We start from the raw sequence: 20402 nt of genomic DNA on the forward strand, positions 1-20402 counted from the left end.
TAAAATACAGGGTGTCCCATATAAAACACAATCCAACCTTATATTGGTAGGTATTGAAATAATAAAAAGGTATGTGTAAATGTAAACATAATTTTTATTATTACCATCCATTACCTTACATTTAGAGTACATGTTGGAAGTGGCCGCCATCTTCTTGAATACAAGCTTCAATTCTTTTTACAGCGTTTCTTGCAACTTTTTACAAAGTTTGTGGCTGGATATTTAATACAGTCTGTTCAATATTGACTTTGAATTGTTCAAGTGTTCGTGGTTTGGTGCTGTAGGCTTTTTCTTTGAGGTAACCCCGTAGAAAAAATCTGCCGCAGTCAAATCTGGAGATCTTGGTGGCCACAAGCCTCGACCGATAACACGATTACCAAAGAATTCCTCGGCGAAATCACAAGTTGAACCTGCATAGTGCGATGTCGCACCGTCATGTTGTAGCCGGCAGTGTCTGTCTTCCTCTTCCAAGAGTGCGATGAACTGAAATAAAATATCCTGATATCGTTCTGCATTAATGGTGTACTTGAAAAAAATAGGACCCATTATTTTCTTCTGCGATATCGCACACCACACGCCCGACTTCTGCGGGTGTAATTGTTTTTCGTGATAAACGTGGGGATTTTCAGCGCTCCAAATTCTACTGTTTTGGCTGTTTACGTAGCCGTCCAAATGAAACTGTGCTTCATCTGTGAAAAATAACAAATCCATAACGTTAATTCCCTCGCGGAGAAATCGATGGAACCATTGACAATATTGTAGCCGTTTTTCTTTGTCGGGCTCAAGAAGTTGATGAACCGTTTAAATGCGATAAGGTCGTAATTGTAATCGTTTGGTCGCCCGATGAACAGTCAATTTAGACAAATTAATTTCAGCAGACAAACATCTGATCGATTTATTTGGCGAGGCGAGTAATCGGTCTTTGATTTTAGCGACTGTATCTGTATTCAACACCGATGCAGATCTTTTGTGTTCCTTGTTATTAACAGAACCGGTCTCTCTAAATTTTGCAACTGACCTTAATACTGATATTTTGTTTATCTGGGTACTTATGGCGAAACAAATCTTGCACTGCAACCACTGATTTCGTACTGAAGTACGACTCAACAATGAAACCACGTTCATCTAACGAAAACACCATTTTGTATGTAGCAATACACTGAACGTTATGATTGCATTGTTGTTACTATCGGAAGTATTCTACTGCGTCGCTGCGATGTTGAGTTGTTGGACGAGTCCATTTCAGTAACGAGTAGGGGAGTAAGCTTGACTTTTGTAATTTTATGAATGAGTGATTGATGGGTTGCGTTTTATATGGGACACCCTGTAATATTGATTAACCCAATAAATTATTTTAAAATGAACAAAGTATGCATCAATCATAATTTCTTTGGTTCCTCATATTCACACAAATATTATAAACCGAAAGATACCAAAAGGAGATTTTTAGAATCTGACAAAGAACTGTTGTGATTTATTTATTTATTCGTTTATATAGCAACAACAGGATTATACCCAATAAAGGTACTAATGGATAATGAATTTTATATTATGAAAAATTCATTTCTTATCAGGACTTGAATTTGTGGATGAAAGAGTGAGACACTTTGCCAAGGAGATCAGTGAAATGGCAATCTCCATGGAAAAATAATATAATAATTATTATTTTTTCTGCATGCTGTTGTTAAAAAAAATTAATATATTATTTTTATTAATGTTTAATGACCACAGTAGTCAATGCTGATTAATATTTAGTTTTAAATTTATAATTTTTTTTTCTTTGTTATTGATAGGAAAGACCTAATAGAAAAGTTCGTTTATCAGGTTATGGCGTAGAATTGCAGATGAAATCTACAGAATATAAAGTGCAGGATGATACTAAAGTATCTGATTTAGATAAATCAGGTGCTGATAATCAGACTGATGATGATGATGAGGAAGTTGGTGGTTTTAATTTTAACCAGCTGAAGTAAGTTGTACGATTCAGAATATTCTTTTCTTTTCTTACTATAAGTAGTGAAATAGTATTAATATTATAATAAATTTTTTTAAGAGCTAAAAAATGCAAATATGTTAAGAGGCGTGCTTTTTAAATAAGTGCTGTTTTCAATTTGCCGCCATTAGATGCAGTGGAAATTGATGGTGATGGTGTAGGATGTTTATTTATATCAACAATCATCTGTTTGCAGCAATAGGTTAACGTTTTCAAGTTAGTTGCTGAATATATCCTGGCTGAAATGAGTGCTAAAATAAATAATCCTGCAAGTTGTGAAGTGCAATCAGTAAATAGTTGCAATTGGCAATTGGCAAAAAACAAATCTACTACTGATATTCATAGAGAAATTGTTGATGTTTATGAACACAGTGTTATGTGCGAAGGTAAAGTTCGTTGATGGTATCATTTGTTTTGTGGAAGAAGAATAAATGTCGTAGCAGCCACCCAAATGTCATCACAACTGAATTGACTGAAAATGTGATTCCAAAAATCCATGAAAGCAGAAGGCTTACTGTTTCTCAATTTTCAATTGAATTTTCTTTTGTTTCGCGATCAGTAATTTACTATATTTTAACTGAAAAACTGGATTACAGAAAGTTGTATTCCTGATGGGTACCAAAAATGTTGACAGAAACACACAAAGAAAAATGTCTTGCTGCAGCTCAAACATTTTTGAGACGCTACGAAAATGAAGGTGATGATTTAGTGAAACATGTTGTGACCAGTGATAAAATGTGGATATTTTATTCAAATGTTGTGACAAAGTAGTAATCAGTCCATTGGCAGCATTCATCATCCCCGAAGCCAAGAAAGTTCAATGAAAAATCTTACGGCTACAGTTTTTAGGGATGCTGTACTGTGAAACACTTACAAAACTTTGACATTCAATTCAAAACAAAAGGCATGGGAAACTAACTGATAGGATTTTGTTTCTCCATTGCAACACATGATTTCGCACAGCAAACAAAATCACTGAGCAATTGATTTTATTGGGAAATCTTCAAACATCCACCTTACAGTCTGGATCTTGTACCGATTGATTATTACTTTTTCTCCATTTAAAACGATGGCTTGCATCGTAGAAGTTTGAAGATAAGGAATTTGCAAAATAGAGTAATTAATAGGTTTAAATCACAGGCAGAAGAATTCTTCAGTAACAGAATAATGGAGCTATTAAGCTGATATCAAAAATGTATTGCAGGTGATTGGCAAATACGTAGAAAAATGATAAATATATATGTAAGTTTATTTTGTTGTAATAAATTTTTTTCTATTTTGCTTATTTCAATTTTTATATCAAAATGGCCATTACTTAAAAAAAAACATGCCTTATATGTTAACCCTTCATTGTTGGATGTCTGTTCCAAAACCCATAATTTTGTTTTATGATATGATGGACTATCATATCTTGAAGGTGTTTCATTTGTGCTGTGTTCTATTGGTAATTTTATAAAATATGTATACTTTTCTAAAAGTGGAAGGATGTCAAATCTTATAATGATATTTTTTATACTGTATTGATTAAAATTTCAGTGGCAAATTGCTTTAAAATCATATTGTTTGAACATTTTTAATAATGTTATTTTATTTTAAATATGGTTTATATTTCGAATATGTCTGCTTCTACTGAAAATAAATACATAAGTAATGAAAATTGAAATACTATATGAGGTATCAGAATGTTCCCGAACTGAGCCTGCAGTGACGACTTTTTACTGTGACATTACTGTACGGGATATTGAAGATTATTAACAAGTCTACTCTTTCAGACTGCATAGTGGTTTTTTATTGTGCGCATATTCTCAGTCTCTGTGAACAATTTTATTGTTTATTACCTTATGTTATTACGTGTATGTGATGATCGATAAATTTAAACAATAGGCCTGGGTAAAGATTTTGAATGATATGTGAAATATTTCAGAATGCTCATGAGGCTTTTAAAGAAGATTCACTCAGTTGAATGGAGGCTTTTGAATGTTATTTTATTTTCAAGGCTGGAAAAATGCCATTTGAAGATGATCATTCTGGACAACCTTCCAAATGCAAAACGCTAGGAAATGTTGAGAAAATTTAGGAAATTATCCAAATGAACTGTGGCTTAACAATCCACAAATCATGAAGGCGTGGTTGGATTTAGTTATGGGACCTGCCAAAAGAATTTAAGCATGTGTAATATTTCTGGAAAATTTCATCTCGGCTCTTGTCATTTGATCAAAAGTAGTGGCATGTAAGCCACTACTAGTGTCTTGTAAGCTTCATGACGTGTTTAATAATAATCCAACATTCTGTTTCTAGCATTATACACAATGATGAAAGTTGGGTTTACAGCCATGATTCAGAGACAAAACAAGACCCTACAGTCACCTTGACTGAAGAAGATGCAGCTGGTCAGTTCTACAAAAAAATTCTCATATTCTTTGACATCATTGGCATTGTTCACCAAGAATTTGTGATTGTTACGGTGAATTCTGATTTAGTTTAATGTTTTGAGCCACTTGGGAGAACATGTGGTAAAAAAAAGGATAATGGGAAAAACAAAATCGGCTGTTTCACCATGACAGTGACCTTCAGTTGAATAAGAAAATTCAGACTTTTTTTTTTTATTTTTCAGCGTTAAATCTCTATGAGATTATCATCCGATTACATAATTGTGAGTTTGAAGAAGTTCAGTTCATACTGATTATCACTTTATTCAATGATGCTCCAGATCACAATTAAACAGTTTTCAAATAAAATATAATTTGTAGTATACTGAGTTGAGTGTAATGTAAACTGACCCTCATGTTAGTGATCCTGGTAATTTATCAACTTGGGTCAATAATCTTGTTTTTTCTTACAGAAAACTGTATCCTGATAAAAAGGAAAGTCTGGATAAATTACGTCAAGAATTGTTAGATACAAGTAGCGAAATGGCTCCATTAAAAGTATGGCAGTTTCAAGAATTAAGTCTACAAGCAGCACAGAGAATTATTTCTGCTCCAGAAGAGGAAGCTTTAAGTGCTTTAACAAATATTGCCCAAAATTTTCCTATGCAGGTAATTATCTCATTCTATTTATTTGTTTTCTAAAGTCTTTATGCCTGTCTCCCTTGCTATCAATAAACTGGAATATAGCTATTTAGTTTTTTTTTTTGTAATCTTATCGTTGGTATTTGTGAGGGCCATCTAAAAAACTTCCTGATAGTGCAAAGATATTGTTTCCTTGATTTTAACTCGGTTAGAGGTAAATTTTGCAACTTTAAATATTTTATGCTATTTTCATAAACATTTAAAATAAAAAATCAAACTCGCTGTGAATTTCAAATCTGGTCCAGTTTTTTTTTATGGAGAAAGATTCATTCTGCAGAAATTTAAGGGAAATATATGGCGATGAAGTTATCAGTTACGAGATGAAAGTAATGCATCATGTTCAATGAAGGGTGATGAAATGCTTGTAAGAAATATTTGTCAGGTGCCTTTTCTTATCAATGAAGCATTGAAACAAAAATGTATTCATTTTTTTTTTCATTTTATAATGCTGAAATACTTCATGTCTATGACAGTTTGAATCAATTCTGCCCTAAGAAAATGGATTTCAAATTTTTATTCATAAAAATACAAAATTTCAAAAAGTTCAAAGCCAAACCAATGCGTACAATTGGAGATTCTTTGCTTCATCCTTTGTGATGTCTATCTGTTTTAAGGAAAAAACTGAAAGAGTAAAGTTCTGATGAATCAAAAATATGACAACATTCATCTTAAATATTAAACGAAAAAATATGCTATATGAATTTCCAAAAAGTTAAACTTTTTTTTTATTAAATATAAAACTAGTTGTTTGATTGTATATAAATCTTTTATTTTAATTTTTGACGCTAAGATGCTCAGAAAAATAAAACAACCAAAGTTTTAATATTAGTATATTAGCATCACAATTTTGAAAAATATGTTTTTGATTTTTTTGAAATTTTGATTTTGAAAATTTCGCTAATGCATCAGGAGCCTTTTTTAATGATTAAAATGTTCACTAAAATTGATTTTAAATTAATTAAAATTGAAATTTAAAAAATCTGATGTGAACACCACATGACTTCCTTGTACGCCTATTAAATTACATAACATTTCATTTCACTAATAACTTTGATTTTTTCATTTTTTTAAATTTATTATTGAATTATTATTTATTGTAAAACGTTTTTTACAATTACAGGTTAATTATTAATAAATCAATATATTAAAATTAAAAAAAAAGATATGAAGTCCAATTTGAACTTATGTGCCTTCCCCTTGTAAGATCAGAATATTTCATTAAAGTTTTATTTGACTATAACTCTGGAACTTATGAAAGTAAGTACTCCTTATGATATATCGTTGAAAAGCTCTCAGTGAGGGCTTATTACTGTAGTTAAGAAAAGCCCAAAATCCACATTTTTTGGATTTTGAGATTTTTGGTCAAGTTAATTGTAATCAAAAGGGGAGGTGCGCAACTCAGTGTTTCAACAGTCCTAAATCCAAAATTACAACATCCTACGGCTATTCATTTTTGTGTTATGCGAGATACAGACATACGCCGAAACTAGTCAAAGTGGATCAGCGATGGTCAAAATGGGTATGTCCATTGAAATCTGGGAATTCAACCAGTTGACAATGGCAGTCTTAAGTTCCTTGTCGTTTTCAAACCGTTGTCCACCAAGCCACTTCTTCAAATGGAAGAAGAGGAAGTAGTCGCTAGGTGCAAGGTCAGAACTGTATGGTGGGTGGTCAAAAAATTCCCAAAAAAAATCTTGCATCTTCTTTTTGGTTAAAGCAGTGGTGAGAACGCGCATTGTCATGAAGGAGGACTACGCCGGACGACAATTTCCCGCGTCGTCGATTTTGGATTGCACATCGCAGTTTTGTGAGTGTTTCGCAGTATACATCAGCTATAATTGTTGATTCACATTCTATGAAATGAACCAAAATGACTCCCTTTTCATCCCAAAAAACTGTAGTTAACATTTTTCTACTCGAGTTTGGAGATTGCTTAAACTTTTTCAGTTTTGGGGAACTTAAATGGTGCCACTGCATTGACTGTTATATCGATTCTGTGTTGGTGTAGGATCTCCTTGTCACTTCCCCTATAAAAATGTAGGAAAACAAATCATCTCCATCTTGTTGATAGCGGCCCAAAAACACTCATCCACTGCACATTTTTTTGTCTTTTGTGTTGGTCAGTGAGCACTTTCAGTACCTACCTTGCACACAATTTGTGATATCTGAGCTTTTCTCTGACAATCGTGTAGATAGAGGTGTGTCCAATGTGCGGAAATTCATCAGCCAGAAAACTAATCGTTAGTTGCTGATCACATTGCAGTTTTCGGTTCACTTGTTCAACGATTTTGTCAGTCTGAATACTGGGCCAGCCATTCCACTTTTCATCATACACATTTGTGTGGCCATTTTTAAAGTCTCGATACCATTGTCTAACCTTTTCTTCACTCATTACAGTAGGTCCATACACTATTCACGACTCCTGATAAATTTCAGTAGCTGAAGATCCTTTTGCACACAAAATCAAATCACAGAGCACACTTCGCAACTGGTGGGAGAAATGATTGTCGCGGACACTACGATCTGCATTCACTGGCAGGCAAACGACTATTGTATCAAAACAATTGGCTTCGTAAATAGCCGATAGATGCCTTCCATGTGTGAAACTGTGTTCAGACCTGTTAATATTTAAATATAAGCCAACAGCCCTTACTTTAACAATATGCCTCATATAAACAGCAGAATTAGAAAATATTTAAAAATAATCCATAATACTATCTAGTAACATTAAATAAGTTCTATTTACATGAAAGCAATTTTCTTCTGTGCTTGAAAACAAAACTGAATGCTTTCAGTTTGGATAACAGGTACCATACAAGTTATCATAGTCCAAGCTTCAAGATTCATTGCGGCACCTATACATACATAAACAATTGTCTGACAAAAGTATATGTTCTTGGGCTTGGAAGCATTGGAATAAAATTTTGTTTTGAATATTAATTACAATTTATTTAAATCTATTTTTTTAAATGTCTCCTTAATTCACAAAGCTTAAAAAAGACCAATTTTTTTGACCTATTTACCTATTTTTGACCTATTTTGATCTATTTACTTTCCCATTATTGCTGTAGCACCATATATCATTAAAGCCAGGGCAATAAAAATCAGTAATATAATTAGTGAAATTAGGTATTCTATATTGATCAGTTGCATAGCGTATCTCATCAGATTTAAGGTTTCTCTTATATTAAATTGTTTGTGATCATCTTGGATATAAACAAATTTGTACAAGACAGATTCCTTGTTTATTGTCTTGAGAAACAGTTGGGAATGACCTTATCATTTCCTGATTGCTATAAACAAAAGTGCAATAGATTTCTTAAATGAAATTGTAATGACTTATTAAATATTGTGATCTGTTATAAAAACTATTAAAAGTAAAATGTCAATAAAAGAAGTGGCAACATCAACCAGCTCTTCTCTTGTAATGTCTTAATTAGTAGGGGATAAAAATACCTCAATTCAAAATTTTTGTTGGAATTTATTATCATAATGTTGTTTTAAAGTCATTTATCAAAAAAAAATCTTATAAGTGTATTACCTCCATGAAAATTTTCATATAAACTACGTGTAGAATTTTAGGCTATTTCAATCCAACTGCTTATTTTTTTTTTTTTATCTAAGGATTCATTTGAAAAACAATTACATGATATAAATTAAATTGGCTAAAAAGTGGTTCCATATTTGTCTAGAACATTTTGAAGGTTTGCCTGGGAGGTCTTCTATTCTAAAGTACATGTTATGTATCTTTTAATTTTAAAAGGCTAATATAAAAAATGAAAGTAATTTACGATTAAATTTTTGTCAATTTTATGTCTATGGGTTTTTTTGGAAATAATATTTACCTAGCTTGCAATTATTGCGACAGCAATAGCGAGATGGGTTGCCCTGCATCTCAGATGTACTGAGAATGTACAAGACTAACACTTCATTTACACTCATACATATCATCCTCTGAAGAATTATCTAAACGGTAGTTACCGGAGGCTAAACAGGAAAAAAGAAAAGAAGAAAGGGTTGCCCTGCATACAAGTATTCAACTTTGAGGGAAATCCCAGAATTTACTTTTGATTAGACCGGTGTAGAATTAAAAAATGAAATTTTGAAAATTTTATTTTATAAGCAAGTTGTAAGGCTGCATTGTTATAGTGACTTTATCAAACTCTTGTCGAAGAATTCTTCTACAGAAGGAAATTCCTCTTTGTGAAGAAATGGTATCACTTGGTGCTGAGTATAGGCTGAAGAAAGAAAGAACAGTCTTCTACTTGAATTGCTCTAGTAAAGCTTTTGTGTGCAGTCTGATGAACGAGTAGCAATTGGCCCAGCATGAAGAAAAACAACACCTTTTATTAGCGTCATGTGTTATCTGTTTTGAATTTCTAAAGCTTCTGCAGCATTTTACAATTCTCTATTGTTGTTAATTTTGTCACCAGTTCTGTGACAAAATTCCTGTATGATCCCAAAACATTTTGCTAAAATTAAAATGTTTTTAAATTTTGATAGTACATATTTTTTGTGTATTTTTTAGTTGTTAATTCTCTGAATTTCCAGCACCAATCTTTTACAATGCCGTCATATGTAACATTATCATCATAAACATGAAACAGTGGTTTTTAGATCTTGGCAGTGTCATGTCCTTCCTGTATGTTATAGTAGGTAGGAGATCTACTTGTTCCTTTAAATACATTGAACAGAATGGATGACAGTTGGATATATATAATAATATAGTTAGTAGTGTTTGCAAATGGTATCATATCATCATGATAACCAGTTTATTATCAGTAGCCAATCATTTATTTTATTTTCTAGGCAAGATCTTTGGTACGCACAGTGGTTAATAACGAATTAAAACATGAAATGAAACAGAATCAAGAGAGATTTGCCAACAGTTTAAATATACAACCTAGTGATACCGCTTTATTTATTAACGGTATGTTTTTTGAAGTAGATAACATTGATATGATGACAATATTGGATATTATTAGACAAGAATTACGAATTCTGGAAGGCCTTCATAAAATAGGTGAGTATTTTAAGCTTTTTTATTCTTATGTATAAATATTTATCCCAACAGCATGACTTGATAACTTTTTTTTCTTGATTATATCTCCACATAAGCTTTAAGCTTGTGCGTAGGATATGGAAATGAAATTTTATAGTATCTGAAAAATACCATGCCTGACCAGAATTTGAACACAGGACCTCCAGAGTAAAGGCCAAGAAGCTACCACTACACAGAGATCAACTCTTATTTAATATATTTAAATGATTTTTTTTACTTTTAACCAACATTTTATATTAAAACAAATAAAATATTTATAAATATATTAATAAAGTAAGGAATATGATTCATCTAACCTTATTTTAAACAAAATTTGTTTTAGATCACTAGTTTCTCTTCTTATCTCATTGTTTTGTTTTTTTGATAAAACAATTAAGACAATTCTGTGAGTGTTTTGAAATCTTTGCAGTCTGTGTTTATCCTGATTTTCTTTTGTAATGTTAGTTAAAAATTATAAGGAATAGATTTTTTCATCCAAAATCTATTTTGAAATTGGTTTTATTATCACCAAAACCTATGCAGTGACAGTATTTGATACTGATGTTAGTTAATATTTAAGATGAGACATCATGTGGTATTATGTAAAGTTTAATATTTGAATCGTTATAATTATATCTGAAAAATGAATAAAATTTGAAAGAACATAAAAAACTAAAAAAATTAGTAATTTTATTTCAAAACAATTTCAATTTAATATTCTACATTGTTAACCAACCCCTTTTCATCTATGTCTCAGAATAGCTCTGAAAAACTTATTTTCCTATTATACTCTTATCAGAACTGTTCTGAATAATTTTTTTCAGTAGAACTTATTCTTGGGATATTTTAAGTGCTGCCTTATTTAAATAAGGATAGAGTGTACTTATTATAGATTGTTCAGAGAATTAATTTACTAAACATTTGACACCGTCTGTAATAATAAAAATTGTATAAATTAAATTTCCACTTACCAACAGTTTAAAAAGTGTAAATCTTAGTACTTTTGGAGCTGTTACTCCATCTTCAGGGATGTTAATTTAAATTCAAATCAATAATTGTTTTTAAAATTAAACTGTTATGTTTATAATAGTTGGTCGTCAAGAATAAAATTAATTCGTATGTCAACAATATAGTAACGTCATGTTTGTAAGATGTTTGCGATTATTATAAATAAATAATTTTATTGACAACCGACTATCATAAAATTAACAGCTTAATTTAAAAAATGATAATCGATTTGAATTTAAATTAACATACCTAAAGATGGAGTAACAGCTCTGAAAATGCTAGGATTTATGCTTTTTAAATTGTTGGTAAGTGGAAATTTAATTTATACAATTTTTCAGAGAAACTTTAAAACTGACTTCAAAAAAAAGAAGGGAGTTCTTGGTTCAATCTGTATCTATTTTTATATTTTTTGATGAAGTTCACATATAATTTCATATTGCCTAAATGTATTTGAATATTTTGTTTTCTGTTGTGAAAGGGAATCTTTTCTTGGTGATCCTATATAAATTTCATCAAAATCGGTTCAGAACCTTTTTAAAAATTCAGCAAAAATTCCAAAAAAATTATTTGTTGTTAGGTTCTGATCATGGAGTTTGAAGAATGTGTTTGTGGGTCGATTGATATCCATGTAAATAAAAAAAAATTTATTACTTTAATAAAAAAAAAAAAATCATTAATTTAATCATAAATAAATCAGATTGTGCAATCAACATACTAAATTAATTATTTTTACGAGTGTAAACACATTACGTTACATTGTTTTTTCATTTTATTAACTTTTATTTTTTTCTTTCGTTTATTTAATACGTTGATACTTAAATATAATCATTATTTTATTGTTATTTCACTTGCTGTTCTTATATAATTAAATTAATGTTTACATTTTAAATAGGTATGTTTGTATTATGATTTTGATCAATTATTTTTTAATTTATTATCCACTAGCCGGTGAAAATTGCAAAGAGGCAATGTGGCCGAGGTATTTGGGATGCGGTTTCAAGCTGGACCTGGACTGGAGCAGAACAGTGATCTCACAATGCATGCGTTCTAAATTTCGAACAGTTCCCCGTCTCCCACTTGTAGAGGAGTCTTTACAGCCTCGCAATGGCAGCGTGGCAGCAAGAATGGCACGCCACGACTGAGGGAAGATCCTTGTATAGATTTATATTGGATCTGAGGGGATGGTATGTTTCTCCATCATTTTTAAGCCCGATTGCTCTCCAACATGTAAATTTAAACCAACATTTGTTTCGGTTCCGCCTGGAAGCTGATGAGATGTGTGTCTACGGGGAGATCCAGTAGAACGAACATGATGTTCATATGCCTAGCTCTTGGGAGGATAGGGGCAGAACTCAGGCTACCCTGAAACTTAGAGGTCAAGGGGAAAATTGGCCACTCAAAGCGGCGAGTCAGTGTGGCAAGAGCCGCATTATTGGAATGTGTGCGAGTTCCTTGATGCGGTTGCTTTCTTCAACCGACATCAGTAGTTTGCCTAAGGGAAAAGACTCTTACCATGCTGCTGTAGGAAGCTAACCAACAGATATGGCTGGCTGCCAGCCAGGTTAAGGCTCCAAGCGCTTTAATAGTGGACAGGTACTTGCTGGCATTCAGTGGCCTAGGCGTGGCAGTGAATTGCTGTCTTGGACAAGATAAATTGAATTATTGATAATCTTTATGTTGCAGTAGTTGACGGAGTGCACCTACCCATTTTAGTGATATATAACAAGTGGGCAGTGGGACACCCAAGCGAGTGGTATATGGTACCACACTTATTTTGCTCACGCTTGTAGGTTAGCTGTAGGAGCTACTTAGGATACTGGTCGCTAAACTGTTTCGAGGCTCAGTAACCGTTTGTGGCATAGACATATGGTCTTATGCTTTAGGGCGATCGAATGAGGTGGTAGTGGGAGAAAATGCCAGTAAACCAATCCACTAGCTGGATAGGGCTCGCTTCATTCTTCCTTCCCGTCTAGCCAGAAGGACCTTTGCTGTGTTCGTCATCCTCATGGTTGTGAGAATAATACAATAAATAACAATTAAAGCTTGAAAAGCCCTCTTTCCTCCAACGTTTCCCTAATTTTTGACATAAAAGCTCTGATAAGCTCCTGCTTTAGATGAATGTATCCCTTTTGGTTCCCCTTTTGAAGGGTCATCTCCTAGCATGACCCTTCAGACACATTTCTGTCATGGTGCCAATATATTCATGTACTTAATCTGTGTATGATAGCCAAAGCCATTTCTATCTTTATGTGATCATGTTTGATCTACAATGACATCAGTATGAACTAGTGAGGAACTTAACTTTAACAAGTGTTATAAATTTATGGCAGCTTGAGTCTGGGCATAGCGCTCTCAGTCAGCAGCTAACGGAGAATCATCACATTTCAACTGTTTCAGAGGACCAAGATATTCTCATTCTTTTAGCAATTGGAGTCAAAATTGGAGGTCGCAATATTAATAATCTCTGTTATGCAGATGACACAACACTTTTAGCTGAATCAAAGCATGATCTGAAGATATTGATAAAAAGATTAAAAGAAGAAAGTGAAAAAATGGGTCTACACCTCAGTGTAAAAAAGACCAAAATCATTACAACTACTGGCAAAAACATCAAAGTCACGATTAATAATGAAGACATGGAGTATATTAGTGATTTCATCTTTCTTGGATCCATGATCACTTGAAATGGTGGGTACAGCCCAGAAATCAGACGGCGAATAACATTGGGTTAGAAGACAATGTTAAGCGTGAACCGAATCTGGAAATATAAAGATACTAGCCTTGACACTAAGTGTCGGCTAGTCTATGCCAAAATCTTCACCATAACAATCTGTGGATGTGAAAGTTGGATCTTGAAGCGGGAAGATAAAAGAATAATTGATGCTTTCGAACTATGGTGCTGGAGAGGAGTGCTTCGAATACCAACAAAGCAGTTTTAGAACGGGTAAAACAAGCCATGTCCCTTGAGGGCAAAATATCTCAGCTCAAACTCACATACTTCGGGCATGTCATGCGGTCAAATTTATTAGAAAAATCAATGATGCTTGGTACAGTCTGTGGCAAAAGGAGACCTGGCCACCAAAGGGACACCTTGACTTGATACCATCAAAATTGACACAGGCATGACCATGAAACAACTAAAGGAAGCAGTCAGTGATGGAAACGGATGGAGAAAATTTGCCCGTATCGCCGAAGGTCGCACATGACTGAACGGATAACAACAAAAATAGTAATAATAAATTTAAAATAAAATTTTTAAAAGTATGTAGATCTGAATTCAGTGATCTTTTTCTGTTACCATGATAACAGAAATATAATGAAGTAGAAAGGGTTCATTTTTTTTCTTCAATGAATATCTTAAAACCCATTAGGAATATCATGACAATTATAATTGGAGAGCGTCTAAGGTATAGATCTACAAAGTTTTATTAAGATCTGTCCACGTGATGCGTGCCCAGGGATGACCCTACTATCTTTATTTGTTTTTAAAAATTGTATATTGATCACTAAATAAGATTTCTTGAGCTTTTAGCTTATACTGTGTTTTGCTTATATTATTTTATCACCTTTTTATAATAAATACAACTTCTGCCAAAAATTTCAGATTTGTGGTATTTTTTTATCAACCAATGACTTATAGGATGTAATTAAATTTTTCTATTATTATGTTATGATTGCACTAGTTGTGATCATAAGTTGATGGTCCTCTACTGCTGGAATGTACCAAAACAATTCACCCTACTTAGTGAATTGAGAGTGAAAATTCTATAGTGGACTTATTTATAATTTTTGTTTTTGTTTTCTCATCTTAAACACCAACTGGTCTTGAATATGTTGTATGCCAAGTGTTGAGATTGTTCAAGGGAGTGATTGTTACACGATTGTGATTTACATGCTCAGTCAAAGATGATAAACAATATTAACCGTTTGTTGCTCTGACATTCAATAACTATTAATGATTCTATACTAGAATCTCTCCCGTCCTCAGCACATAACTTCTTTTCATTGTTATTAATTAAATTTTTGTTCTTTTTAGGTATTACAGAGAAAAAAATATTGAGTAAGTTACTAGCTTTAGATTTGTCTTCTTCAACTGGTCATGAATATGCAATTGATATTAGAGATTCTGCAGTACAGTGGGTTAATGATATTGAAACGGACAAACAATTTAGAAGATGGTCGGTATCATTATTAGATCTCCTTAGACCAACTTTTCCTGGAATGCTAAGAAGTATACGACGTAATTTATATAATTTGGTATGTTTTTTCCCTCTTAAATATGTGTTTAAAGAGAATTTTATTTTTGTTATTTTGTTTTTCAGAAAAAGAATTGGGTAGCGGGTGTATACTAAAGTCTGATATTAGACTTGATTATATACATATTAAAAAAATACATATTCTTTTTTTACATAATTTTACATTTAAGCTCTTCAACATTTGAAGAACTTTTTTCTTTAAAATCACCATTCCTCACATTGATGAACTAGCCCTACTTGTAACAAGCTCATCTATATTTTTCCTATAAACTAAATAATTTTCTTCACCAAGGTATTCAAAAAGTTTTTCTGAGTGTTATATATATTTATTTTTTTAAAAGTAAATACAATCTTGAACCTAAAAGTTCAGTTTTTTTTTTTGTTGATAAGTTTAAATTTGTTACTAAGTCACATAGCTTATCTTTTGATATAAAATCCGGCTCACTGGATTTAATTCAAAACCTGAGTTATAATTGTCTTCTTCCTTAATCTCCACTTCTTCATCGCTGTTTTTACAAAACAGGCTTTCAGGGACTGTATTGGTTTCACTGTGAGGTACAGGTGACAGATAGCAGTGAAAAATAGAGTACAATATGTTTAAACTTCTAAGAAATTTTAGATACATTAGTTAAACAGAAATAACAATTGGGTAAGTGATCTTTTGGTCATGGCAAACCATAGGGACAACAAATGGCGAGGCCTTAGCCATTCTCTTAGCTACTGTGACACTTATAAGCTATCAGTGACTAGCAGATAAAACTTAGGACTGATCCTATTGTTGTAAGAAACTGACACAATAAGTTTTAAATCAATTATATTTTAACATTCTTTATGTCTGGGTGACTGTCACACAAGCAAAATTTAAAAAGTGCTTTAATTCTAAAGAAATTATCAAAGAAAAATCATAGAGAATTAAGTGGCTGCCTTTTTTTATTATTTATTACAAAAATGTAAATGGAAGAAAAATGTTAATGAAGATTGTACTTTAAAAATATAAGAATTTATCTTCTTAAGCTAACCTCTAACCATTTGTCACTGGTATATCCATGGCTTCCATAGTTAGTTATTAATGACAATACTGCATGCAAAAGTGTGTTTTTAGTTTGTTTAAAGTGTTCTATAGTTTATTTTTAAACTAAACTAACTTTAGTTTATTTAAACTTAGTTTAGTTTAAACTAAGTTATAGTTTATTTTTAAACTAATGTGTAAGTACACTTTATTTTTAATTTCATTATCAGACTGGACCACATCTTAATGTAGTAAGACTGTACATTGAAGCAGGAAGATCATTAATATACAGAAACCTATCAAAATACGACAAAATGAATAATCACATATTACCAAAATGTCAAGGTATATTTAGTATTAAATAAGACCTTAGGTGTATTATATATTTAAGGGTAATGAAGGTTTCCCTTTTTTTATTCAGGATAAATTGTGACCAGAGTTTGTTTTTATTTTATTTTAAATGTTAAAGTATATTAGATATAACCAGAACATAAGTTCCATTTCTAGAGATATTGTCACTGGAACTCTATGATTGAAATTCTGTGCATGCTTGCTTACTTACTGAGTCCGTGATATGTTAGGAAGGAATTGATGCCATTCTTATTCAGTTGTCTGATCTGTATCATTTGTAATATGTTATATAATACTTCAAAAATTGACATATACATTGTTTGTGAAATTCAGTCTGATCTATTTTTTGAATGCAAGGAACATTAAACCGGTTGAAATTTCAACCGGTAGTATAATCTGATTTGTGATGGTTTTGAAGAAAATACAATAAATGATTTCATTATACGGTGATGGCTATGATCGTTCAATTAAGGACACAATAATATGCCGGGTAATGAATGAAGTGGGTGACTATCTTTGATTACAATGATTTGATGCATGGAATTGATGACAAGAAAAAATTGGTGACCCTCACATCTCTTCCTGTATATTATCCAAGAAATTTCACATTCACTTCTACATTGAAGTAAGTCTGGGAAATTGGATTATCAGGAATTCTAAGATGCCTATCGAATATCACAAAATGAAACAGTCAGGTAACGCATTGGAATTTTGTGACTGTACAAGTCAGACTAAGGCGACATCTTGAGCCATACAGTCTCTGGGTATAAAACTTGGGTGTTTCATATAACACCTGATACAAAACAAAATCTGTGGAATAGTGATATACTTTGTCACTCAGAAAGATAAAATGCAAGACAGTGTTTTTTTACTAAGAAGATCATGTGAAGATTTGTGGGATAGAGCATTAAATATTTTGATCTTTTTTAATAGTCTTTCAAAACATACTTTCTGGATAACTCTCGTAAGAGTTTTTGTTATGCAGTAATTAATTATATAATAATCCAGTATAATTATATTATGAAATATTTGTGACTTAATTACTTATTAATTTTATGTTTAAGGTTATAATAGGTGATCCATCATCTAGAAAAGTTTGGCCTTTAATTAAATTAGCTGAATCATTCCACATACATGCAGCACCACTTCGTATAGGCCTAGTATTTGCTGTTAATTCAACAGCTACAGGCATGAATAATGGTGGTGTCGCCTTATTAAATGCTTTTAATTATATTGCAGAGACAAAGGATCCTTTTTCAGCACTTAGCTTTGTTACTGACGTAAGTAGTTTGATTTACAACATTTGTTTTGGTTTTTTTTTTTCAATATTACTTGCTAATTAACAATATCTGCACTTTATTGTATATTAATTGAATTCTGATGTAAAGTATTTAAAAATTACCTACATCTATAATAATGAAATGAAATCTTGTTCACCAAGAATAAATCGCTGGCAATAAAATTATAATAAAATATTAATATGGTTTAAGTGCTGTGCATTTGGAAAGTTGCTGTGAATTGGAATTATGGAAGTGTATTGACAAAACATTTTTTATTGTTACTTTGTATTATCATTTCATTATTGCATAGAAACTGATATTACAATAACTGGAATAATTTATAAAAGTGTTGATAATTACCTCCTCCAATATCAATACAACATTGCACACATTTTAATTTGTTATCAAACACTGCTGATGTGCTGCTGTGTCTCATATTTATGCTGTTATTTCAGTTTTTAATTCATGCAAGTTCTGGTGTGATACACTGTTTGTTTTACTGCCCCTCGTAGAAAGTAATGTGGTGGAGTCAGATCAGGCAATTGTGCAGGTCACAATCCCCTCAAAATGATTTGTTCACCAAAGAAATTTCGTAAGAAAGTCATTGACCTGTTAGCTGTGTGTGTGCTTTGGGTTAATTTTGCTGGAACCAACCATGATTGATTTCCACTTCTGTTAACTGACTAATGAAGTTTGTTAAAACAGCATAATGAAGTATTTTCAAGAAAGATTGGACCCACAATGCACGTTCTACTCACACCAACCCAGAGTCCAGTTTTGCTTTGGGTAAAGATTGTGTAATTGGTGGGGGTTAGTTGTCGACCACAGTCAAGTATTTTGTGAATTAATATACTTCCAGATGAAACCACACTTCATCAAACATAATGTCGAGGATATCTATGGAGTTTTGGTCATTAAAATGTTTAAAACATTGACAATAATTTAGTCTTTTGGTATGATCTGTAGGTTTCAATTCTTGAACACATTACTTTGTAAGGGAAAAGTTTAAGTTTATTTCTGAGAGCTTTACGTGCAGTAGCAAGTCTGATATCTTGCTGCTGTGCTAACTTATGCGTTGACTTTGATGGACTTTCGGCCATAGAATCTCAAATATCTAGCAACTTCTGTTAATTTAGTTCAGATAGTAATCCACTTTGATCAGCATCTTCAACAGAGCCTGCTGCCTGAAATTTTTTGATAAGAATTTGAACTGCATTGTGGTTAGGAACAAGAGTATTTGAAAACGTTTTCGGAAACTTGTGCTTCACTAAATCAATATACTTGCCACATTCTCAAACGACATGTTCAACAAGAACATGTTCTTTTACTCTACTGAAAGAACCATTATGTTTCTCGCAACTATTGATTCCGATAAACAAACAAATCATGTTCAATCACAACTTATAACTGACATCATCTTGATTTATTGCTAAGCAATGCCCAATGAACCCACAGGGCACCAATCTTAATATCGAAAGAACAGAATGCTTAACATAATTCTAAAGTATATTGCACAGCAACTTTTCAGATGTACTGTATAATATTCTGATATTGTTAAAAAGGTAATCTGTTTATGGAGAAGTGCTATCCACTGTGGGTATTAAAAAAAAAGCTCTCTTAAAGAATATGTTTTCAAGTAACTGCAAAAAAAAACATTCAGTTCAGCAATATAATATTAATGAAGTGGGACTTGATTTCTAAATATTACTATCAAAGACATTAACAGTTGTATCAAAAATATTTAATCCTGGAAAAGGAAATAGCTACCATTCTGTAAACGTCTGCTGAATCAGACATACACTTTACTGTGTAAGTTCACAGTAAAATAATTGCAATATATACGTAAGAAGTGAGTAAAATAATATTAAATCTGTGAACAGTTTTCATTTGTTATTATGTTATGTATTTGTTTAATCTTTAAAAATTTACATTTTTTTCACATTTAACTTCTTTTTTCTCACACCGGTTTTTCTTTCTTTTCATGTAGTGTGACAAAGAAAAGAAAAATTATACGAAAAGAAAAAAAACAAACTCTAAAAACGTAAAAAAAGAAAAAACACTAATTAATTTAAAATACTATGGTCTTTTCTCTTATAGCACAACCAGTGAAATTTATTGATAAGATAATGCTTCTGAAACTTTTTTTTAAGTTCAATCTTTTATTTGCTTATTTCACTGCAAGATTCTACATCCTTTCTGTTGTTAACTGATGGCTGTGCAGTGAATTATTATATCAAAAAAGGTTGTTTTTGTAACTCATCTGTAATTTAGAAACTTAAAGAGAAATCTTTGCGAGTTTTTGCTGTAAGAAGAAGATTAGCACAGAATAGAAAGGAATGGCGATTGGCATCAAACAAATCAACTTGGCTCAAAAAAATATATGTATACTAGCC

At 32.0% G+C, this 20402-nt stretch overlaps 1 protein-coding gene across 2 annotated transcripts in view; it reads left to right on the top strand.

Moving 5' to 3' along the window:
* The window catches only part of Uggt (UDP-glucose-glycoprotein glucosyltransferase), a 114190-nt gene that overhangs the window by 18626 nt on the left and 75162 nt on the right, over positions 1-20402 (top strand). For both annotated transcript variants that reach the window (XM_075380723.1, XM_075380724.1), the window contains exons 5-9: positions 1794-1969; positions 4836-5031; positions 9874-10087; positions 15150-15370; positions 17794-18009. In XM_075380723.1, the coding sequence (XP_075236838.1) occupies positions 1794-1969; positions 4836-5031; positions 9874-10087; positions 15150-15370; positions 17794-18009 (1023 nt within the window). The remainder of the gene's footprint in view (positions 1-1793; positions 1970-4835; positions 5032-9873; positions 10088-15149; positions 15371-17793; positions 18010-20402) is intronic.

Source organism: Lycorma delicatula, chromosome 12 (genome assembly GCF_047948215.1).
Source record: "Lycorma delicatula isolate Av1 chromosome 12, ASM4794821v1, whole genome shotgun sequence".
NCBI lineage: Eukaryota > Metazoa > Arthropoda > Insecta > Hemiptera > Fulgoridae > Lycorma > Lycorma delicatula.